The sequence below is a fragment of the Manacus vitellinus genome, unplaced genomic scaffold (genome assembly GCF_001715985.3).
Source record: "Manacus vitellinus isolate BGI_N305 unplaced genomic scaffold, ASM171598v3 scaffold_6_pilon, whole genome shotgun sequence".
Taxonomy (NCBI): Eukaryota; Metazoa; Chordata; class Aves; order Passeriformes; family Pipridae; genus Manacus; species Manacus vitellinus.
Genome location: NW_021940750.1, coordinates 5,800,385 through 5,826,103, shown reverse-complemented (window position 1 = coordinate 5,826,103; position 25,719 = coordinate 5,800,385). Strand labels below are relative to the sequence as shown.

The window sequence follows — 25,719 nt, the reverse complement described above, 5'->3', positions numbered from 1 at the left end:
GCAGGCTTTTTGCGTTTGAATGAAATGAAAGAAATGTACCAATAACTGAAATCGGTACTGTAAGACTTGAATCTTCCTGAGTGATGTATTTTCTTCATTCTGACCCAAAGCAGAAGGGTGTGTGGAATGTGATATATCATTTCACTGCAGATGTGGATAAAAACCTTCTCCATTCTAAAACTGTATTTTTCTCTATTTTTCATTGGATATCTAAGGTAGGTTTTAGCAAGCCAAAACATTATTGATGTTTATTATTTCACAGCAGTTTTTTTTTCATTAGATATCTTTCATAGATCTTACCTGCATTCTCTAACTGTTATCACCTGGAAAATTCTTCAATGTTGGGAACCATCTGTTCTCAAGTCAAGTGGATAACCTGACTCTTCAGATGTGTCAAGATGTTCTCTGGTCTTGAGGTCTGTCTTCGCTTGAGGGTGCAGCATTCCTAGGTGTTGCTCTGAGACTGGCTGGGCATCACTCTGCTTGTGGGAGTTTTGTTGTGGGTGAGACTGGGGCTTTAGACAAAGTTTATTGGAGAAGCCCTCCCATTGAGTCACGAGGTGCAGAAAGGGCCCCCTTGCTTTCTAAACTCCTTCTCGGAGAGGAGCGTAGGAGCATTGCATTCCCTCTGCTGGAGACAATGACCAATCATGCTGGAGTTCAAGTATCAGTCCTGCTTGAGTACTGCCAGTAGATCCAGAATCTTGCTTTCAAGGTCAGCTGGCTAAAGACCCTGTAGAATCATAGAATCATTTACTCTGGAAAAGACCTTTAAGATTACATAGTCCAACCATTAGCATAACCCTTCCAAGTTCACCACTAAACCATGTCCCTAAGCACCATGTCTATATGTCTTTCAAATATCTCCAGGGATGGTGACTCAACCACTTCCCTGGCAACCACTTTCCCTGAAAGTGCTTGACAACTCTTTCAGTGGAAATTTTTCCCTAAAATCCAATCTAAACCTGCCCTGAAGCAACTTGAGGCCATTTCATCTTATCTTGTTTGTTACTTGGGACAAAAGACTGACCTCCACCTTGATAGAGCTTCCTTTCAGGTAGTTGTACAGAGTGATAAGGCGTGTCCTTGTCATCCCCCCTCCCCCCAATCTGCTTTTCTTCAGGCTAAACAACCTCAGCTCCCTCAGCTACCCTCATGAGACTTGTGCTCCAGACTCTTCACAAGGTTCATTGCCTTTCTCTGGACACGCTACAGCACCTCAATGTTTTTCTTGTGCATTTGCTGTCATTGTCACTTGTGTCAACTCACCTTAGATTGCATTGACATACTTATGAAATAACCTGAGAAAATTGATGCAATTGCTTTGTAAATAAGGCCTTAATTTGCAATGGGAATCTGAATATTTTTTTCTGGCCATACTGAATCATATATTAGAACAGAACTTTAACAGGGTTTGAGTACAGTTGTGCAGCTTATGTGCAGCAGACAATATTAAGTCAAAGAGTTTATTTGTTGTTGTCCTACAAGAAAGATGTTTCAGGTGGAATTTTCTGTATTATCAAAGCAGGAAATGCAGCTTAATGTCTCTTGTTCTTCATTTTACCCAAATGCCTTACACTGAAAATTGCATGAAGACTGAATTTCTTATGTATTTCAATCACTGTCACTTCAGATTTTGTCAGAATCTAAGTCAAACAAGATTATGAGTTATTCAGTTTTGGGATGGCTTATTTGGGTCATGTAAATGAAGCCTGATATTTAGAGATGGTGCCCAATAGCTTTTGTTTATGCAGTTATGAAAAACAAAATCACTAGTATTTTTAGAAATTAAGCTGGACCCTGTGACTGCATTGGTGCTCAGATCAAGAGGTCTCTGTCACAACACCTTTTTCTCAGAAGTTTTACGAGGCTTGTGAGCCAGACTCTGAAGACTTTTTCCGCTTTGCCTTATATTTGATGTTAAATATGAGCTGTCAAATAGCTGTAGAAATCCTGTGAGAGTTTGGAGAAATCATTGACTAGCTGTCTCAAATTACTGTGAGAGGAAAGTGATTCTGCACCTGTGTCAAAATTGATCTGGGATCTCTGCGGTCGGTGGGCACCTCCAGCTCTCACAGCTGCCTCTCAAGAGGCTGCAGAGCCCACGCTAGTTCTGCTGCAAGCGCTCTGCTCCTCTGCCACCCCAGGCTCCCTGATGCAAGTTTTGTGGCCCAGTTCAAGTGTCTGTGTGTCTCCAGACCTCATATCACCATATAGCTAGTACTGCTGAGGACTTCTGTTGTTATAATGGTATTGGTGAAATACTATATTGTCTCCTGGCCCGTGGCTTCCTGACTGACTCACCTGCACCATGGTTTGTGATGCACAAGATCTTATTATCATGTAATTTCCTGCTATGGCTGGGCTACGTCTCCTCTTGGATGGGAGAGCTGTTTAGCCAGATTTCTTTTTTCTCATTATGTGCAGAATAAGCATGTGTAGTGTAGTGATATAGTGGCTTCAGCAGTTAATATTGCTTAATTTAATTTATGGAATCCATAAAAGGCCCAAATGTGGATATTGTGGAAAGAGTGCAAGTTGAGCAGGGAACATGCCATATTATCTAGCTGGATGGCTAACTTTTGTTCTCAAGAGCTGAAGAGAATCCACTGTCATCAAATACGAAAAGACTTCAGAGCCTGAGTTAGGTGATGTGATGGTTATTGTTCTCAGTGTCTTGTAACCCTGTGAGCTGAATTGCTTGTTTCAAATTAGAGAGTGTTACTTCAAAAACGTTATTGATATAATCAAAGGGAAATAGGTCTGTATTGTAATAAGACTGTTCCATAACTGTTCCACTTTCATTAGAAATGGTTGAAAAATCTGGTTTTTATTTTTTTTATAATAAGTCTTGCTGCTTCTAAAAAGGGTTTTCAGTCTGACAGCGACTTGAGAATTCTAAAAAATAAGAAATGAGTTCTAAAAAATACTTATTTCAACTGCAATTTCTCATTGCTGAATAACCACTGCTTTTAGTGATTTTAATAATATTTAATGCAATAGCTGGCTTCCTATTTTTATATTTTAGTAATAGTACTAGGTACTTTTGTTTTTATGTAGTGAGTGCTCTTACAGAAAAACAGTGGGAAATTATTCTATAATTAAAAAGAAATCAGACTTGACAATTTTAACAAGGATGTTTAAATATTTCAGAAAAAAATTGTATGCTGTTACTTGTGTTAAAGCTTACATGAGTTTCTAACATAATGTAATTGAAGGCAGCACTGTTACTAAAAACATTTCAATAACAAAAGATCCTTCTGGCTCTGCTGAACCCTTAACATCCCATATGTAAAAGAAATGAGAGAAGAAAGCAACAAGCTGTTTTCTTCAGCTTTTTGCCACTGACTGAGAGCCAGCCTCCATGTTGTGGTTGAAATTTGTGATGAACTTGGTGAAAACTCTTACAGTTGTGCATCTGACTGGAAAAGTTGGTGGGAGCTGGAATGCTGCTGTTTGAATGTCCCCGTTGCTCCATGGTGTTAAAGCACAGGTATAGATTTTAGGACTATAGAAAGTAACAGTAGATATCAATAATTGCAATGTTCTGTTAGGTCCTTTCTAGTTTGTGAGGGTTGCAACTACCCCAGGATATCCCTCTGTGTGTGGTTATTCAAACCTTATAGTAGTGAATAACTACTTTATTTTGGGATTAGACTATGATAGAATGTTTGAACAATCTCCTTCTTTTCCCCAAATTAACATGTTGTCAAAAAAAAAAAAAAGGCAAGTCTTTTTGTGGCACAGAACAAGTGCATCATTTCTGCTTTTGAAATCAGTGGGAGGTGGAGCTGTGACTCAATCTATACAGCTCTTCTTCCCAGCCACAGTTGGTTGGAAAATACTGTGGTCCAGGAGCATCTATGCGTTGGGAGGCATACAGACTGGAGCATTAGTGTTGCCTTCTATAAAGCAGAGAAAATGGGATCATCGGCCTATTCCCCTTTGGTAAGAGAAAATCAGCGGTGGGGCAGGAGGATCTGTTTGAATGTCTTGGTTGAGATTCATGAAAAGCAAATGCTTGGGAAATTTTGATCTTTAAACGTAAAATGCATCTACAGTGGGCAAATTTATTAGTAAAAGCAGCAGATAGATGGTCTTGGTGAGATGGAGATGTATCCTATCATGAAGAGTAGAATGGAGATCTATCATGAAGAGTAGAAATGGTAGGGGCCCCTGATGCTGCCATGGTGTATCTGAGTAGAAACTGAAAATGACTGCTGGGTTTTATTACCAGTCCCTCTCTTGGTTCTTTGTCCCCAGGATCGATTCATCCGAGCAAACCCACACAGGAAGGTTGGAATCAGGAGGAGGAATCATGAAAGGCCATATAGCACTGAAGATGAGGTACTGTACAGTTGCATGGACAAAGCTGCAGGGTATAAAGGATGGCTGTGCTACCTGCAATCTTCCATGAGCCGTTCCTGTCTCTCCCTAAGTTTAACTGTTGTTGTTGTGAGAGGTGATATTTTTTTTTAGTGGTTAAGGGAACATTTGTTTCTTCTGTGAGTATGCTCTCTAGAGTGCAGAACATTTTCCATGACTTACGGATTGGGAAGGCAATGAACTTGTGGTTTAAATGCTGGGCAAGGAACTGGGAGAGCTGGATTTTAGTCTTGGATTATTGTGGCATCATTACATGATGGCAATCATATCTTGTAACACCCAAGGCTTAGTCTTTAAATTGTTTTTCCTTTACTTTATGGAGGCATATCAGTAGATAAAATGGATTATTCCAGTGTCTGCCACTTTTCTAAACACTAATTTTTATGAAGATGAACTGGTAAAAGGTGTTGGAAGGTGCTGAATATGGTACATACTGGATAAGTTAGAAATAGTTCTGTTTTCTGAGTAATGTCTGAATGAAAAGATATTAAATAACTTAAACAAAAAATAAAAATTGTATGATGTATTTTTTCCCTCCTGAGTTTCTTGAATCTGCTCCCCAGGTGCAAAAGTATGAGGCTAAATCTTTAATAGATCTGGGAGAACAGTGAATTCACTAACTGCTAGCACTATAGAATAATAATTAGGTTTATGTCTGCATATTTGCTTAGTACTTAAACCATCTCATGAATGAGTTTTCTCCAAACTCCTGGACATAGGTGGTACTATAGCTGAGAATGACACATTAATCCTCTGTATTTGGGATGTAAAGTTGACCTTTCAGCAATTTGGATCGTATACTCCTTTCATTCTCTGTCTCCAGAAACACTGCTGCCAAAAATTCTGCTGAAGCTTTAGTGATTCCTGCTTTCTTGAGTTCTAGTTTTCTAACAAACCCTGGTTTATATACATATATCAGTTCTCCATGCTGTGTTAACGTGGTTTCATTTTGAATAATGAAGACCCTAGCTATGAATGACAGGTTATCTTTACTCAGTGTCACACAGTGCCCAAAAAGAGAAAACAATACAGCTTCTTCAATCTTATGTAATTTCAAATTTGCACTGAAATGCGAGAGCTGCCTTATAGGGAGCTGTCCTATGTGTGAACTGGAAGAAATCTCTGATTTCGACCTGCTTTGTGCTGGTATAACTGAAGAGTTTTGGAATCCTGTACTGGATTGTTCCCTTCTAGAACTATTCTTGCCCTCTTTTAGTCCTTTATTTCCTTTTAAGGGTCAGGTATTTTGGTATAGTGAAGAACGTTATGGTGTTACATACCCCATAGCCAGATTGGCCAGTAGCAGTGATATCTTGACCAGGGCATTCTAATATGGAGGGTGTCTTGTCCTGTTCTGCAGAAACGTTACGTGGCAGATGGACAGCAGTCCCTGCTGGAGGAATGAGGGCATCTTGTTGTCCCCAGGCTGGCACACTGGGCAGTGCTTTGCTGTAATCTATTGCACTCAGTCTGAAATTTAAGCAGTGAACCCTGTAGTTTAAAAGGAGCTGGGCTTTAAATGGGTAATTATTGAATGACTTTTTAGGTGAAAATTGTCTTGTGATATTTCTTCCTACTCCTTGCATGAAAACTTAACCTCCAAAACCTAAATCTTTAGACAACTGAATCTTAAACATAACTGGAATCTGACATGATATAATGTCAAATAAAAAGGAAGTATTTCTTCTCAGAAAATGTCTCAAATAGTTAAAACAAAAGCATATTCACTACATTAGTGAGAGATTGGCCTTTGTGATGCTATGGAATAGGTTATGTTATTTATATCTGAGTTATTTGCTAATATTGCTAATAATTAAGGCTTTTTTTCATTGTTCTGCAGCTGGAAGTACCTCAGTTGTGCTGGCTTACTGTAACAATTATAAGCATGAGAAATGTCCACAAAGCAGATCTATGTAAGTATCACTGATGGTCTGCTTATAGGTTAGCAAGAAAATGACTGCCATCTGATTTTAATGCTCTTGTGCACCTGTTGCTTGGATTACAATAATATCTCTTTTTTTTGGCTGAAGAAGTTGTATCTGTTTTAATTTTCATTTAAACTCGAAATAATCTAGAAAGCAGTTAACAACAGAAGCTAAATAGAATAGAAGTTCATTGTTGGGAAAGGAGTTATCCTTCCCTTAACTGGTTGCTCTGTGATATTTCCCTTTCTCCTAACTCTTCAGTGCCCCTTTATCCACAGGTTGCCCATTTCCCTTCTAAAAGGGGCATCTTTGTGAAAGACAGGAATAATCAGTAGTTGTGTTGGATGCTGCTGTGTTTGTCTCTTCATTGCTATATCGTTGTGAATGACTTCTGCATTACAATTAGAACCAGGTCCAAAAAATCCCCAAAATGAAATTCTTCATTTTGTTTTAAAAAGAGACATTTCAGGAAGCGAAGTTGTACATAATTTTTTTTTTGGAGCCTTGCAAATAGTTGAAAATAGGAGTAAAAAAAATCACAAGAGACGGAAGACTTAGTTCAGTACCTTTGAAATGAAATATTTTGGCTTTTGTTATCAAATAGAATTAGTGCTTTAAATTGGCTTTTGTTTGGAACTGACATAAATGTAAATAGGAAAGTTAAATAGCTCTAACCCCAGAATATTTTCCTTTGTATCTAATGAAATACTTAGGACTTCTCAGAGGTTAATATTTTCTATCCCTGATTGGGCAAAAGAAATAATAACAAAGTACTGCTGTACTAACCAAGCAACTTTTTGTTAACACAGGGAGCCAAACTGATTGCTATGTCAAGCTGTGGCTGCCGACAGCTTCATGTCAGGAAGCCCGGACAAGAACTGTACGCAACTGCAGGAATCCTGTCTGGAACGAAACTTTCCACTTCGTGATACAAAGTCAAGTAAAGGTGGGCTCTGTGGCTATGATAAGGAGCAGGTGCTTTCTAAAGGGGGCGTCTTCACCTGCTGCATGCAGGCTCTTTATGAGAGTCTTGAGGCTCACACAGCTTGAACTCAGTTACACTGAAGAATAGGATGGTAACAGGAAAAATGAGTGTAAGCTCAGAAGGTTATGGAACATTTGAAATAAAGCTGAATGCTTCTTTCTGTCCCAGAGCAGTTGTAAAAAACTGCTAAAATGTTTGTAGAATTAGCAGAAACAGATGAGCAGTCAGAGTGCAAGTGATACAAGGCCTAGAGAGAGGGTCAGCATCTTATGGTATAGTAGTGCTGTTATGGGTATTCTGAGCCTTGAGGGACTGCAAGGGAAATCCCTACAATTGAAATCCAGTTAAAAGAATTTGTTCATGTGCTTTAACTTCTATTTGCAAAGGGCTAAGTTTTTTCCCTTTTTTATTGCTTTTTGCTGAAATGTCAAAATTTCTCAAGGTGGTAACTGTGAATCCACAAAGGATCTGATAAACAGCATGTTCTGTCCAGTGCGTGTTACCATCATGCCTGTCACTTAATGCTGCCTGTCCTTTGACCTCTTGTTCATTGCCAGATCTGATGACTTACCTCTTCTAAGGTAGTCCCTGACTCTGCAGTCTGAGCCGCAGGGGCTGTGAGCTGAGCTCCACACTGTCTCAGGAGTCTGTCCACGTTGAACAACATGAGGTCTGCAGGTTGGCTCTTACTAGAGCTTCCTTTTGGGCTCAGCAGTCCCAGAATATATATTTTACCTCCTTCTCTGCCTCTCTCCTCAGAACATCCTGGAGATGACAGTCTGTGATGAGGATATTTTTACACCAGATGATCAGCTTATGACTGTTCGCTTTGATGTAGCTAAAATCCAACCAGGAGAAAAAATTCACTTGAATTTTGAGTTGAATGCAGAGGTGAGCGGACAGATAAAATAATACTCTTGCTCAGAATTTTGTCCCATTAAAGTTGTTCTCACACAGAAAGACTTTGTTAAAAGGATTTAAATACAAAGTTAAAAACAGAGAGAGCAAAAAATGAAGAAGCTGATGATTAGGGATCTCATTGCTGTTGTAGGAGACTGACAGGGGTGGGAACAAACCTGACCCCTTTCCAGGCAGCTAGGGGGTATTTTCTCTCAGCTTCATTAGAAATTTTGTCCTGCACTTTCAGATAATGTGCTTGGTAATGAAGCATTTCATTCTAATGATAGTATCTTAGGTTTTTTTTCTCCTTCTGATAAACGACTTTAAGAAAAAAGTCTCAGCAACTCTGTTTATGCTCTTGCTGTAGGGTTAAAAATTTCTTTTAGAATGTCTGAACCAGCACAGAATGGACAGGCCTTGATGAATGAGAATCTCATCTGTATTTTATTTTTTCTTCTAGGTCAGTGTCTGACCTAAGAGTTTTACTTGCTGCTTGTATCTCAAAGAATATTGTGTTTGATTGTATTGAACTGGAGATAAAGAGTATCTTATTAAATCTTATGTGGGTGAAGTTGCTAAGAGGACAGGTGGAGAAATCAAACTCATCTTTTAAGAGAGCAGAATACATAGCCAGATTACTTTCTGCAAAACGTAGCATCTTCTCTATTTGGAGGGTGTGTAGTAGTGGAACTTCAGGGCTTTTTCATGCCTCTGACAAGGGCTTCAGTTTACAGTTCCTAGGAACTGGTGTGTGCCATTTATTTCTAAACCACTGTGTCAGGCTCTTTGGAAAATCCTCTTACCTGTTTTTTGTATTACTATTGCTTTGAAGAGTGTTTATTAACTACTCTTCTAGAAGGCCAGTCCTTACTAAGGATTGCTTAATAAACCTGTTCCAGCTGGCTACAGCCTTCCTTAGAAAAAGCCTTATGTGACTGATATTGTTTGAGGTGTGATTCAAGCCTTGAGTTTGCTCTGAGGCATGTGCTGGGTTGTCTTAACCCACTGGTTTAGCAAGGTGGAAGTAGGGGAGGTCAGACAAAGTGAGCTGTGTCTCAGGAATGTCTTGGTCAAGCTGTCCTTCTTTGAATCATGATGAATTGAGGCCTATGAGGCATCACAGATTATGGTCTGTACATGGAGTTTTGGAAGACTTAGGATTATTTTTTTTTGAAGTGACTTAGTAATGGAACAGGCTGGGCAACCTTAATAATAGGTTGTACTGACACCTCTGCCCATAATGATTTCTTTCATCTATCAACGTATCCTAGAAGAAGGGCTGAGGAGGTCAGATGGGTAATGTCAGAAAAACAGGATTGCTTTGCTGTGCCTCTTGCTCACTGTGACCTAACAAGTCTTTGCATTTTTATGCTCTGGGTTTTTCACCCACAAAAACGTGACTGGGACTTAATAGAAATATAATTTGTATGAGTGTGTATAAAACATCATAATAAGAGTGGGAACATAAGGAAAGCACTATTAGGCAAGTATTCTGAGCCATGGTCTTCTGAACCTTGTTTCTGCTGTTCTTTGGACAAGGTTGAAACAGACTGTCATTGAGTTTGGATAGTACAGACTGGTCACAATCTGATACTTTATACAGTCTCTCTTGCATCTGTGCAAGGTGACTGCTTTCTAAAATCTGTGTCCCAGCCTTCTATTACAGATTGTTGCAAACAATCTAATTCTCATGAAACAGAAACTTTGGGAGAAATTAGCAAGCAGAATCATCTGCTGCTGGGTTACGTACCACAGATCCATCCCTCAGAGGAGCCATCAGAGATGTCTCCTTCACTGATGTGAACTAGTAAATATAAATTTACTCTTCACCTTTACTGTAGTGATGATTTTACCATGGCAGCTGCATTATCACACTTGCCTTCGTTTTCACAGTAATTTCACAAAGTTAAAGTATGTGTGCAGCCAGACAAAAGCAATATTTTGCAGTAAATGTTAGTTGTTCTGAATATGAATGAAAAAATGTTGCCATCACTTGTCATAAAGAGATTTATATCTTCCAATAATTAGTGTTTTCCTCCCTGTGGGTGATACAGAAGATCTCTCTGATACATGTTTTTTGTGTGATATTTCCTGGGTTGGCAGCATCCCATACATCAAGCAGCAAATGGCTGGAGTGAAGTAATACAGTTATTCAATCCTTCTTGTGTTGTTGATGTGTTACTCTTTCTGTTGCTATTCTTGTTCTTATATTCTTCCCTCTCTTTACTCTTGATTTGTCTCTCATGAGCTCTTTCCCTGATTCCCCTTCACAGCTCCAGTCATATCTCTTCTTCCCTTCACCCTGGTGGTTTTTAGTTTCCAACTTGGTTCCTTCTCCCACCTTTTTTTTAATATATAATAACTATACTCTGCAAATTATTTTGTTTTAACCCAGACACACTGCTCATTTATTCGCCATACTAGGTCCATTCATTCTTAAGTATGTTCTACATTATTCGCCTGTTATACCTCCCTTTCTTGGCATTGATTGACTCATGTCTTATCCTACTAATAAATGCATATGGGACCTTTACTCCCTATTCTGTGATACTTAATTCTCTTCCTTTTGTGGGGAGAGCTGGTTGGTAAACAGTAGAGTGGTGGGGAGACTTGAAATGAAAGGGTGACCACAGAAGACTCTATCCATTTACATTATGATGTAGAGAGAGTGGGAATAAAAAAACTTTGCAAGAGAGGGTTATAAAAAATTCATCAGAACCCTATCAAAGGAAAATATTTTTTCATTCATTTTCTTTAAATTAAATATAAATCTTATTTTCAGAACCAGGAAGAACTAGAAGTGGAATTTCTACTGGAAAACATGTGAGTAAAGCCTAATGTTACAGAATTTGTCATCAGAAAACTACATTTTTAGAGAGTGGTAATGCAGCACTGGGAAAATGGCCCCATGTACTGGTGCTCAGACATCGTATCTCAGCATCTTCCCATGGTTGCTTTTCTCTCCTGAATTTGGTGAAATCCTTCCTTGAGTGATAGTCTCATTTATTATTTATAGCTGAGAGAGAGTGTTTATTTTGTAATTCAGCCTAAGGAGAGATGATACTGATCAGGAGAGGTAAGAAAGAATGAGTGTCCTTGGGAGGTATGGGACTGTGACCTGACAGTGACCATGAGAAAGAGGGGAAAGATAGAAGTGCTGATGGTACTTGCCGACTAGAAAAACTGAGCTCAGAGAACTATTTGCTTTTAAAAACTTATTTTTTATATACCCACTTTTAAATAAACCTTTTCGGTTTTGCTTTTCAGCCCAGGTGTATCTGAGAAGATCATTACTAATGGCGTACTAGTGGTAATTTTTTTTTATTCTGATGTTCTTATGAGAGGGCAGAACTGAAGGATGTGGTTGGAATAGCTATGCCTTTAGGCATAGCCTTTATTCTGTTTCAGATGAGACACAGGTGTGGTTGTGAAGTTTTGAATTTTTTTGGGGCTGTAGTGCGTTCTGTGTTGGGAGAGACTTGGACCAGCACTCTGCCACAATGCCAGTGAGGTGCTCAGTGTTGACATGGCAATAAACAAGGAAACTTGGTAAGGGAGTGAACCAATGTGACTGCAAGGTTGACTACTGAATGTCTACCCTGGAGTCAAAGGTTCTATTCATACCATGTCCAAGTGTGTGATGCTCCTTTGCTGCTACTTCCTCTTATGCAGCAGCATCTTGGGAAGTTTCACCTTCATCTGAAAGGTATTAAAGTATAGGACCATCAGTCCAGTTGTTCTGCAGAGCTGTAGGTATCCTTCAGCTCACTCTTCTCTAGATAAAATTTAAAGCATGGCCTAGCTAGGGAGAAAAATTTCTTGTGTTAACTGTTGGGAATTGAATGGTATTTAAATGTAGTGGGACAGATCTCTTATTATATTGGCTCCCTTGACAACAATATTGCTTGCAATATTTATACAAGATAATCCACTTCTACAATTTCTTTATGTCCATAGACTATTATGGCTGAGTACAGTGTTTCTGTAGGATCCCTAGGTCCTCAGTGAGAATCCTGAACTGTTTCTGTGACCAGTGATTTTATTGCTTATCTTTTCCAGTCTCGCGAAGTTTCCTGTTTGGAAGTACATGTGAATGAAACAAAAACGAAGAACTCTTACACAGGTGAGGTTACTGATTTAAATTGTTTGCCACTGCTTTTTATGCTATGGGAAATGCAGCTGAATCTAGATAAATACTTGATCTGTTTTAGTCTCTTTTGCATCAGAGCTGCTTGGGGATTGAGGTGTTTCCTGAATTACCTAGTTGCTAATAGTGAGAATCCTCTGAAGATGGCATAACTGTGTAGCTTAAGGGAAACTGTGAAGGTTCTCCCAAGGCTGGGAGACTTGGAAACATCACTGCAGTGTGATGGAACTGAAATATTGTGGTGAGAACAGAAAGCAAAATAAGGGAGACACAATTCTCAGGAGGGCGAAGACTACAGTGGAAACTCAGGCAGTGTGAATGCTGCTAGTGGCGTCCACTGGTTTAACACATGCTCTCTGTCACTTGGCAGGGTGTCAAAAATGAATGGTTTAGATTGCTTAAAGAATCACTGGCAAAGGTATCGGCTAAAGCAGGTTTAATATAAATTCGCAAAAGTGCAAGAAAATTTGATTGCAAGGTTCACTCTATTACTTACTACATACATGAAACACACAAAGGAAAATCAGATTAGAATCAGTCTAAAATTATTTATGTGGAGACTGGGGATGCAAAAGGCTAAAGATGGAAAAGGGTAAGGGTGCCAAGGAGTGAGGGAGACCCTTCCATTGAGTCGTGAGGTTCAGAGTGGACTTCCTTGCCAAACTTAGTCTCAGACTTGATCACAGCTTAGGATTTAGTGGTACTTAATCATTGTCTAATTTAACATTTAGAAAATGATTCAATAGCATTTGCTGTAAGCACTAAAGTAAGTAATTTAATTATGAGTGTAAGATGGTAACATTCATACTGCACCTGCTGTGGGGTATTTAAATCAATTCACACATGCATGCACACAAATAAGTATGGACAAAGGTACCTGTTAAAAATTCTCCTGGAGGTCAGTGAAATACTTACGGTCAGATGCCTTTGCGTCTCTCAGTGGGTGAAAGATTGAGCCTAGAGAACAGATCGGCCTAGACCCTATTGCCAGCTTTTGGGATCAGTCCTCTAAGTATCACTAACTTGAGAGCTGGAGAAGGCATCCTGCTTAGATGGGGATGCTGGTGCAGCCTGCTGCAGTCCAGGTGAGTTCAAAAGGCCTTACTTAGGACTGCTGTTTATAAGGTCTCAAGATGATTTGCTTTAGCCATCATTCAATTTCCATCCTGGCTGCCATGTGCGTCAGTAGTTAGCAGAGTTTTCCTTGAGAAGTCCAGTAACAATAATATTCTTCCACCTGGGCTGTGATTCAGAGAAAGTTAAGGTTCCAAGGCTGCTTATTAGACAACAGCAGTTTGTTAGGTGACAGAAGTTTGTGGGAACAGACAGTGTCTCTGATTAGCTCAAGGGGACCTTAACTGCCCAAGAGCATCAAGGCTGAGAATTCCTGAGGTAGTAGTGAGGCTCCAGGAAGAGGGAGTAAGGGCAGGGGATGCATAGGGGAGAAGCTGCCTATGCACTGTGTGGTGCAATGCTGCACCAGCCTTCTGCTTTATCAGTCTGGCCCTTGTGCACACTGGTTAGGGGGGAGGAAAAACATTGCAGTCCAAGACTGAAACTTTACTTGGGGCATTTTTATTTCTTATTTTTCAGGGCTAGTTAACATCTCTCTGTGGTTTGCTTCTTGTTCTTAGGCAGAGATTTCACGTTCACAATGAAAGGATCCTATGAAGAAACTCAGGATGTTTCCATAGGTCCTCACTCCAGACGGGGAAGCAGTGAAACCACTAGGTTCCACTATATCAAGCACAGTCAACCCAGACTGCTCATGACACTGCCAAAGGAGCATGTTTTCTGTTGTGTATGTTTTGCTCGTGGATGGTGATAACACTTAAAGTAACTTTTGGGAGAAGCATCATGAGTTAACCCTTCTCTGGTATTTTTGTACCTATGGTTTATAAATAATTTTCTCCTTATAACATCTCCCCCCCTATTTATTTCAGCATGGCTCAGCTAGAAGGGGAATGGGTGTAACTAGTCCCCTGGCTGTGCCTCTCCATTCCCTGGACTTGGGAAAGAAAGTGACAGTCATGAGAGTGAGTATCCTTTGACAGCATTTGGAATTCTTTCAACAAGTGTAAACTATATGTGTAATATCTGGTCGGGTATTAATTTTTTTATTAAAAATATACTAACTGAATGATATGTATATTCAGCTCTGCATACACTTGGAGATACAACTGTTATTTGAAGAAAAAATAGGATAGTCAGAATTACTGATTGCTTTAAAAGTATTTTAAAAGCAGGATCTTAGTGATGATTGTGTGCTGAAGACCTAAGAAGACATCAAAGATATATCATTAAACTATATATTTGAATAATTACTAATACTGTAAAACTTACTTTTGAAAAATTTCAGTTCTATTAAATATTTATGGTGTTTTCATTCTTGATTTTCAGGGGGAATCTTATGAAGTGTCTGTGAATGAGGAAAATGGGTAAATCTTTTATTTCTTTTGAATGATTACTTAGGCTATCTCCTATCCTTTCATAATATCATTTTTAGATTAAAGGAATCTACAGGTGGGTTCAATCCCTTAGTGGGCTGTTAAGTATTGGACTCAATGATCCTTGTGGGTCCCTTCCAAGTTAGAATATTCTGTAAGATTCCTGGTCTTCAAGTAGCTCATTTCAAAACTAAGAATAAAGATAGTAATTGGTTAAAGATGGGGGAAGGGTTAATAAGATGATGCAAGCTTTTGAATTGGTTGGTAAGCGCTTAGAATAGAACAGGTGGTAGCTACTCATGGGGTATAACCAGTCACAATGTTTTTCCTAATGTTGGTGCTTTGTAATTTTGATACTTAAGAATCCCTGTGTCTTATAAACTTTACCTATAATAGATACACCTTTATGTGTAACACATTTCTGACACGTTTCAGTGAAACACATAGACACTAAATTTATTGACTGACTTGCAGACATTTTCTGAAGGGCAACATTACCCCCTACTGATGAGTTAGCTACATTGCAAGCCTTAGTTGCAGGTGGATGATAAACAAGAGATTTCTACTGAATTCAGAGAAGAGGCAAAATAATCTTTTGGTTGAAAAAAACCCCTGAAACAGTAGCCCTGTGAAAATATAAGTTATGGAATTAATGAAGATGCACATGATATTTATAATAATGTACACACTTAATTAAGTGTGATATTAAGACACACACTTAAAAGACATCTTCTGACTGAAGTAGTTGCAGCACAAGTTTTTTGTAGAGATAAGCCTAACTTGATATTAGGGTCCTTTTGCCTAAAGTGTTTTAAGTTTAAATAACTGCTTACACTCTCTGTGTGCTTCAGGAAACATATACGTAGCAAGAGAATGTGAAGAGGTGTCCAGATATCAGAGCTCAATGTGAAACAACTTGAATTCAGTTAATTTCTTTGGTTTTAATAAGCAGATAATTTTATTTATTTAATTTCCTTATGATTGTGTGAAATAGTTCAGGACATAATTTTGGCCTAAAATCTCCACAGGAAGGCAGAAATAGAGTGTCTGTGACATCCATATACCTTCCTTCATTTGCACAGGAGAACCTTCATGTACAGGGAAGGATCCTTTCTTTAAACTGGTTTATTGTTATTGCTTTAGAAAAGGCCTGCAGGTAATGTCTTGTACTGCTCTTATGCTCTAGTTGCAAAAATTTAGATGTGCGGTTGGGGTTTGATCTATGCGCGGAAGAGCGGGATTTCATCTGTAAAAGGAAGAAAGTGGTTGCTGCTGCTCTGAAAAATGTTCTTCATCTGGATGAAGACCTGCAGGAAGATGAGGTATGTGGGACAACATCTTGGGAACTTGAAGCATTATGATCCACTTTGAAAGAAGTGGATATGATGTACTTGCATGAGTACCTATATAGCTCTTCCACGTATTCTAGACTACATTATATAGGCCAAATTGTCATTTGCACATAAGACCATATCCAAGAATTTTTGACACAGAGTATGAAAGAGGAACTGTCAGGAGGCTGGTTATAGCTCCTTTATTCTCTGCCATCCTCCATCCTCACTCAGGGGCACCCAAAGACCATATTTCTTGACATAAAGGTATGTATAACCAAGGTTGGGGAAATTTGATTGCTTAGACTGAGACCATTTCTCCTGTTTGGTACTTTTCTCTGCTGCTATATAAGGCTTATAGAGGAAGGCTGCAACTCTCCTGTAGCACATTGGTATGGTAGCATCTGTCTTATGTGTTTCTCACTGTTACCTCTTGCTTCCTCCTCTCCTGGGGATCCCTGAACTCAGAGGTAGCTGCTGTGTTACTGGAGGACAGTAATCTGCTATGGGGCTGTGGTGCTTGAGCAGGAGTCCGAGAGAATACGCCTGTGTGGTATTTCTTCCACTGCTCTGTTTGGGTCCCAGCACATCCAAGCCTTGATTCTATATGCAGGACAGCATTTGTCAATCAAGTCCAAGTGCTCATGAACTTAAATAACAAGTAGAATAGGACTTGTTATTATTAAATCAGAATAAAGAGCTATTGAGTCATATTAATTAAAAAAAAAAACAAACAACCAAACCAGAACCCCCAGGCAGTTGGTAAAATACAATGAACACAAGACTAAAGGTAGTGGCATTATATGATCCTAAAACTGAATATTTGTTGTCTCAGTTTTTGATAAGTGCTACCTATGGGGAAAAGGGAGGGTGTCTAACAGAATTGCTGCATCCTTGAGGAAAGTACAATACACATGGCATTAGTATTGGGGAAGGTGGAGGTAATTTGGGTTAGAAAGATGGTGTTAGATCTATAAAGCTTTGCACCATCTACTTGGAGAATAGCAATGTTGCAGAGGAAGAAAAAAATATGCAGGCTGCTTTTGCTCTGCTCCTCTGACCTCAGTTTTTAAAACCTCACATTTTAAAATGTGTTTTGAGGCAAAAAGGTGAGGAAAAATTAAAAACATTGAGAAAATCTGAAAATAGATTATGCCATACAAGAACCATACTTAGAGCTTCTGACTCACCAAAGCATCACTGATCAGGAAAATGCTTTCAGCATACACTAAGTCCCACCAAAGTTTACATAACTCAAATACACACCTAGGCACTGCCATGAAGAGGGTGAATTAAATTAAAACCTACCTGAATCAGGTGTTGCTGTTACTTTTTCTGCACGGCCATTACTTCTCTATTTCATCTGGTGATGATCACCTCTTTGTGTGTTGAGCAGGTGCCAGTGGTGGCAGTTGTGACCTCAGCAGGGGGAGTGCGATCCATGACAGCTATGTTTGGCAGTCTTCTGGCTCTCCAGGAGTTAGGTGTTTTGGATTGCATCTCATACATCAGTGGTTTATCTGCCACAACATGGTAAGGAAAGTTGGGCTTGTGCTTGCCATTTGTGTTAGCAAAGTGATAACCTGGTGTAACATTTGCCTTGCTGATGAATTTACCCCGCACGATGCTTGGCTTCCTTTTGGCACTCGTTTCATGGGACTACTTAGTAGTGCTGTAGCCCTTATTTCTTCTAGTTACAAGAAACAAATTGAATGAAAACTACAGTATTTCTATAATTGCACTGAAGTGTTTACAGAAACTAAAAGAAAAAAGCACAAACCAGGGTGGTTTACCTGTAACTGTGTTATCTAGTTGCACCAAATCTTCGTTCGCGAAGCCTAGCCATGATGAGTTGCACGTTACACTTCAGAAATCCTCCTGTAGTATTTGTCAACTCCTACACATCTCTGAAAAGTAGACTTTAAAAGAAAAGCCCTGAGAAATATGGAATATGGTGAATCACCAGAACGCTCAGTGCTGACTGCCTTGCACAACTAGGGCGGTTGAGGGATTTAGAAACATTTTGCCTCTGGAGGGCTGTTCTAAAAAGATGCATGAGACAGAACTAGAACAAGTGGTGTGGAGATGAGAGGGGATGACTGGAATCTGCCTGAGCTCTGCGAACTGACAGCTCAAGTCTGGCCCTAAGTATGCCAAGAGTCTGAGGTGACCCACCTGCTGCATGCCCAAGGAGGGGGCTCTCACACTTGGCCAGGGCAATATTCACTGCCAAACTCCAGCTTAATGTTTCACACAGTGTCTGATGCAGCTGAGGGAGCTGGCCTCAGACAGAAGCTGTGGCTTGAACCTGGATAATGAAAGGCTAAATCTAGTAAAAGCTTGTGTTATTAGTGTTGCTTTATTACCCTTATGATTCTGATAAGAAACAAGCTAGGATGATTTTGAATGTATCTGTGCAGCAAAAAGAAATCATTGTATGGTCTAAATTCTGCCTGAGCTTTGAACTGCTCTTCTAAGGTAAAAGTTGGAGAGCAAGAGCCCTGTGTAGCCTGAAAGAAACCCAACTCTGTGTGTAATAAGCCCAATGAATTGTCATGTACCCTGTCACGACCCACAGTATCTTTCTTCTATCCAGGACCATGTCAAAGTTATATGAAGATGCGAATTGGTCACAGAAGGACCTCAGAGGGCCAATTAGTGATATCAGGAAACATGTGATCAAGAGCAAGCTGCACTGTTTCTCATTGGATGATATGAAATACTATGAAAATGAGCTTTGTGAGAGAAAGCAAGAGGGGCATAAGCTGTCCTTTACAGATTTATGGGGACTCTTCATTAATCGTATGCTACATCATCAGGTATCTTATATTATATATATATGTATATATCATGTATTCCAGAGGATTTCTAACTTTCCATATCTAAGGTTCTGGATTCAGTTACAGGAGAGGTTCTCAAGACTTCTGAGGGGCTCATTCTTTGGCTTTTTAGAAGAATAACAGCACAGTAACACTAAAATGTAACCATCTAGGGTAGATGTCTGAGCATATAAAAAATTCAAAATGTTAAGGAAACTGATTTTTCATCTTTATTTTCAAGTCAAGTGATCATTCTAGTAACACATAGAGCAAAGATGGCTCTGACAGAATGAAGTTCAGGCACAGCAATATAAACCTATATATGAGCAAACAAAACTGTATTGAAGGAAATGGGTCCTGGTTGACTTTTCTCTGCAGCACCTCCAAGACAGCTAAATAATTTTTTTTTCCTTAAAGCAAGTCATATCCTAGTAACTGTACAGACAAGTTTCTCATATTTTTGCTCTGTCCCAGCACATGACAAAATTCCCATGAGCATCAGTGATAGTGCTTTGGCAAAGGCTTATGGCAGATAACACATGAAGACATTTGTGTGGCCAAAGAACTGAAGTTGCTGAGGTTTAGCAGATATTTCATTGACAGACCATGCTTGGATGCTGTATTAGATCCATGCATCATGTTCATCTTTTACAATGACTTCTGTTCTTTTTAAACAGGAAAGTACTCAAAAACTCTCAGATCAGCAACTAGCAGTAAATCGGGGGCAGAATCCACTGCCCGTATACCTGTCCCTCAATGTCAAGGATAACTTTAGCACTTTGGATTTTAAAGGTAAAGATTATCATACAGCCTTCTATACCTCTAAAGAGTTTCCTTTTAAGTCTGGTTAGATGCCAAAAGCTTTTACTGTAAGTCCAAACCAAAACACCTTTTAAATAATTTCTTTTCCCCCTGTCTTCATACCTGGTTTCTTACTTGCATGAAAAACATGCATCCTAATACTGTGGAAGGAAGATACCTGTGCTGTAGACACTGCTCTGTGAGAGATGGACATGCCTTTTGCTGGCAACCTTGAGAGCCACCACTGCTGCTCTTTTTCTCTCTTGTCCCCACCTACTCCTCACAACCCCTTTTAGTCCAAGAGAGCTGTGAAGAGGGAGGAAGAGGGTAAAGAAGGGAGAAGAAGGGAAGATGTGGAGAGGCGTGAGAGCAGGAGGCAGCTCCCAGCAGCCAGAGAGGATCTGAGGAGGGACAGCACTCAGTGCCCCGATCAGTGATCCTGATCAGTATTCCCACAGTGTTTTCTGGCCCAAGTGGAGCAGGAAGCCCTGCAACTGAACCTGATCATCTGCTTTTAGGCACATCTGCAGACCTAGTCTGTTCAGCCAAGGTTTTTTTGAGGGGAGGGGATTTGGTCAAAGTTTTTTAGCCTCACAGGCTGTGATTTTGGTAGTCTTAAGAATGAATGGTAGCTGGTGTCATTGCTGACTCAGAGGAACTAAAAATGTCACATCTTGTGCAGGGCCTTAGCAGTCAGCCCAAATTTTTGCTTCCTAGTGCAGAAATAGATCTGAACCCCAACCTGAATGGATTTTCACAGTGTTAGTGGAGGAGGTGAATTTGGCTTTTGCATTCATGTATCTAACATGAGCATGTAAAAGGTAATCTGTTTGTTTCAAAACATGGTGGTTTGAACTGTCTGTCACCACCATGGTGAAGCTATAGGCCTTGACCTTCCAGATTTTGATTCTTTAAGCTGCTTTTTACATGTGTTCGGGTGGCTGTAATAAATCTGCTTTGATACCTTATTTGCAGAGTGGGTGGAGTTCACACCTTTCGAGGTGGGTCTCCTGAAATATGGGGCCTTCGTTCGTTCAGAAGATTTTGGTAGTGAGTTCTTCATGGGTTATCGGATGAAGAAGATCCCAGAGTCCCACATCTGCTTCTTGGAAGGTAATTTGCTATCTCCAAAAAACATCACCTTTATAGTTGGCTACACAGAGGTGATCTGCAAGTAGCAGCATTTGTACACCAGATAATGTATCTAATGTGACAAAAAAAGAAACAAATTCTTGAGGCAAATGTGATTAATTTGCTAAACATCTTAGGTTAGACCAAAATAGAACATATGTATACACTCATATGTGCACATACACACACGAGAACCAATCATCTGAAATATTTAAAATCACAACCTGACTGTTATACACAGCCAAGTTTCTAAAATGGCCTGGTTGTAAACCAGATATTATGGGAAATGGCATGGCATTTGATATTGATGTGAGAATTCATAGTACTTAATAACTAAACCAGAAACTGAATCCAAATAGATTGCCATAGATGTGCTCTAAAAATTCAAGCGAGTATTAAGTATGACACTTTTTTTTTTTTTTTTTTTTTTTTAATTTTCAAGGCACATGGAGTAATATATTTTCCCAGAATTTTATGGATGCTGTCTATCTCTCGGGTCATTCAGAGGATTTCTGGCACAGATGGACCCGAGACACTGAGCATGACATTGGTTAGTTGTTTAGATTATTTTTCTCTTGTATCTGCATTATCTTCACACTTCTCTGAAATGTGAAACCTCACATTTGGTAAAGAGCTTGTCTTTGTGTCCTGTTTCTGGGTTAGGAGACTACAAGCCCTTGGGAATGAAGGAAAAGCAGGAGAGAAACAGTTGTGCTGGAAACAGGAAAAAACATTGTGCTGCTCACTGTGCAACATCCCTGGGGAGTGTTGTTAGTCACAAGAGGGTTACCAGAAGCCTTTTAGGGAGGGAGAGGCCAGACAGGGAACAACAAGGTGATGGTGTGACACTGAAATGCACCTCTGCCCAGAACACTGCATGGTGGCACGTGCACTCAATCACAGATGGGGCTGGTGGCCACAGTGGTTTGGCTGCCCAGCACCCCTTTCTTTGTTGTTATTAGTATCAGAGAAACATTCTAAGCAAATGCAGACATACACCCTCTTCTTCTTCTTTTTCCTCCAGAGGAGCACCCTGCTCTGCCCAAGAAGCCTCATGAACAGACAACTTGTTTATCCATTCCCAAAGGTTACCTTTCTAATACTCTTCGAGAAATGATGACTGGACGGCCAGTGGTTTCAACTTACCATAATTTTCTCAAGGGCTTGCAGCTACATAAAAAGTATTTAGAGAATGAGAGCTTTTGCATGTGGAAAGGTAATAGTAAATTGGTTTAGATGCATCTTTGAAGATGTTTTGAGTGCTGATACTTGCTAAGGACAAATACTTGATAAGTTTTATCATAAAGGCAAATTTTGATTAGTATTATTTGATTAATATATTTGTGGAACTAGTTTTGTTGAACCCGAGATGATTTACTGCTGATCTTGTTTCTGTCTTGAAGAAACCACAGTAGGCTTGCTTGAATTCTTCCTAAGTAAAACCATGAAAGAATGACTTGCAGCTTCCATGGAAGTAGTGGAATAGCCACAAATTTATACCAGTTGAAAAAGCAGCATAACATATCATTTTGAATGAAGCCAAGTCTCAAAACTGCTCCCTCTTACTGATCTCAGAGTTGAGCTATAGGTGCTAAAATTATGTCAAAGACAAATATTTAACTGTGGGCTTTGTGTCAAAGACTAATACATGTGGACTGTCTTTTCTTTCTTCCTTTGCTATGCTAATTTGGAAAAGAAATGGACTTAGTCCTGCAGTAATTAATAATACAAGTTTTGACTTTCAGATACAGTGCTGGATTCTTCTCCCAACCAGCTAAATGAAATGGGTGACTACCTCAAACTGATAGATACAGCCTTCTTCATCAACACCAGCTGCCCACCCATTCTGAGGCCAGAGAGAAAAGTGGATGTCATTCTGCATTTAAATTACAGTGGAGGATCACAGACTCTGGTGATGTTTTGAAGCAGTGATTCTTTATCTGTATGACTCCAGCAGCTGAATGACCACCACAGCTCCCCCTCCCTCTCTCTCTTCCCCCTCGAAAATTGTCTGGTTTTAATTAAGTTAAATGATCGTATTACTGATACTACTCAACACTGTGACCATAATGTTTCTATCAGGACTGTTTTCATTATCTTACTGGGACATACACATGAACACAGATACAATAGAAGTTCACAGATGTTCTGTTCTATGCGTCTCTGCAGACTGTCATTCTGGTACCAAGTTCCACCATAGTTAGTTAAATAACTTTTACAATGTAATTAGTTAATACATAATTTTGAAATTTTTGAATGAAAACTTGGAATTTTTCTTTTATGTGTGACTCTTGGTGTGGGCATAAGTTTCACCCAGGCATTTATTTTGCTGTTTGAAGAAACTTGAGGGGCATATCTGATTGAAATGAATGCAATTTATTTGTAAGAGGATTTGAAGACATACATTGTTAGATGCACTGAATGCAAAGATTTAAGAACCTGTCATCAGAGATGCCACGTGTAATCAAAATTTCCCTACCCAAATCCTCTAAATCACAAAAATGCTCTGAATATCACATAAATTTCAGAAAACAATAACCTTGCTTTGAAAATTTAAAGTGTTAGCAAATCAACCAAATTTTTATTACCAAGGATCTATTAAAATCAAGATGATATGCTTGTTCCAGTGCTTACTTAGTATTATTTGTAAACATATAAATCAATCCCAGATTGCCTAGTGCAGCAAAATAACAGTTATGGGGCTTGGTAATCTTATTTCAACCTCTCTTTGTGTTGCAACTCTCCTCTCCGTTGAACCAGCCGCTGGACCTATTCTCAGAGTACTGTTTGGAGCATGGTATCCCATTCCCCAGCACAGAGCTGAGCCAGGAAGACCGGGAACATCTGAAGGAGTGCTATGTGTTTGAGGATAGCTTGGAGGCACCAATCTTGGCCTTTTTTCCACTGGTGTGTGATACTTTCCAAAAATACAAGGCACCAAGTAAGTTAACAGCATTAATAATTTTTTGAGGTGGTTACATCCAGTTTATTCATTGAATTTGTTCCTCTTCCAAAACAGGACACTTGCAAGCTTCTGAGTTGGCTAAATTATTATGTTCCCAGTCCTGTTGTGATGCATTTAGTGTTGGCCAACTAATTGGGGATTGGACTGAAGAGATTCAAAATTAAAAGCATGAATAGCTATAGCTTGAGGGAAACCCCCTTACCTGGCAGCTCAAACAGTTTGTGTTCCTTTGATATTAAAGGAGAAGAGGTAGATACTAAGTTATATCCACTGGTAGCTAACACTATCACCAGACAGTCTTGTAAAGAGATATGATATTTACTTGGTTAACAAAGGTAGAATTTCTCCTATTATTTTTTTTTTACCTAAAAAAGAATTGAGAACAGAAAGTGCTGAAAACATGTGATGGAACAAAGGCTTTGCCAGGGTAGCAAGCTGCTGTGATACTTGTAATTTTTTAAAAATTGCTGTATTGTTTTATTTAGTTCAGCAACAGAAGAAATTTGTTTCACCAGAAAAAAAACCTACTTGGCAAATTCAGTTTCTGTTTATGAATACTTTTGAATGGCTCAACTCCAATTTTTTTCTTGCTAATGTTGTATGATCCAGGAAACTTTCCTCAAAAAATGAACAAAAATCCATGTATCAGCTTATTGGAAAAGACCTCATGCAGTTCATCATCTTATGTATTCTGCTGCATGTGCTTAAAATCTCAGCCACCTGAGAGGGAGGATTCCCAATCCAGGAGCTTCCTGGCATAATTTTCTACCAGTTGGTAGATAAGAGCTATCATCTCAGTACTCAATGGGAAAGTTAAACATACAAAATTACAAATCTTAAAAAATGAAATATTCTGTTGCAAAACTTTAATTTAGAGAGGAAAGCATTCTACATGGAAAAATTGTTCAGTCGGTCACTTCTGGATCAGCTGTAACTGTAGTCAAACAGCAAGCTTGTATATTTTGTTAGTGCAGCAGACACAGTACCTGTGCAGTAATTAAACCTTGAATCATTTTCAGGAGATAATTCAGTTTCATGTGTCTTTAACTGTGTATTTTGCATTGCTTGGTAGCAGTTTTCCACATCAATAACATTGCTGTGTTCCTATTTCAGATATGGAGCGCAGTCCCACAGAGATGGAGCAGGGAAGAGTAGACGTGTCCAACTGTACTGCTCCCTATGGCACTGGTCTGCTTACATATAGCGAAGAGAATTTCAATAAGCTGCTTAACCTGTGCTGCTACAATATCCTGAATAATAAACACTTAATTCTTCAGGCTTTGCAAACTGCAGTGGAACGAAAGAAGCGATTTAAAAACTATTCATCACCTCATTCACATAAATTCTCTTAAAGTATATTTTGTTGAATCTCACCAGAAGGAGATATGCAAATATTTTGGTACTGGACTAATGCATATTAATCTGCTGCAAGCTCGCAGATGTTCATGATGGCAACAAAATTTGATATGAACTCCTTTGACTTCTGCAAGAGTGTGGTGGTCAGTGTGTAGCTACTGCTACAGTTTTATTCCCACTGCCATCCAAAGCACAGACAGGGGAAAGTTTATGAGATTTTCATACTTGTCTTAGAAAAATGGTTGCTTAAGAAAATGTATTTAACTGATCATTCTTAGATCTTTACTGTTGTCTGTAACAATATACATGCATTGTAATAGCTATTGTTCAAATACTAAGTATCCATGCATAATCTTATTAAGAAGAGAAGAGTTTTATAGCTACAATCATTGGTGTATGGTTTTTTTATTAAATTCCATGGACTCAGCTCAGCTAGTGAGTTGATCTGGGGAAAAGCTATTCTTGCTTCTGATACCAAGAAATCAAATATCGGGGGAACAAAGAGCTTTTTTAAAAACCTCTGAGA

General features: G+C 39.2%; 1 protein-coding gene across 1 annotated transcript; it reads left to right on the top strand.

The window, feature by feature from the left end:
- Positions 1-3,921: 3,921 nt before the first annotated feature.
- Positions 3,922-25,386, top strand: LOC103760836 (cytosolic phospholipase A2 epsilon-like). Its single transcript, XM_018082231.1, has 21 exons — positions 3,922-3,948; positions 4,264-4,347; positions 6,227-6,299; positions 7,121-7,257; positions 8,056-8,187; positions 10,979-11,019; positions 11,464-11,506; positions 12,256-12,319; positions 13,978-14,144; positions 14,287-14,379; positions 14,744-14,781; positions 15,977-16,112; positions 17,515-17,654; positions 18,718-18,940; positions 19,618-19,732; positions 20,717-20,854; positions 21,315-21,422; positions 21,897-22,088; positions 22,618-22,784; positions 23,633-23,813; positions 24,951-25,386. The coding sequence occupies exons 1-21, from the start codon at positions 3,922-3,924 to the stop codon at positions 25,187-25,189; spliced, it is 2,538 nt and encodes an 845-aa protein (XP_017937720.1). The 3' UTR covers positions 25,190-25,386.
- Positions 25,387-25,719: the final 333 nt, after the last annotated feature.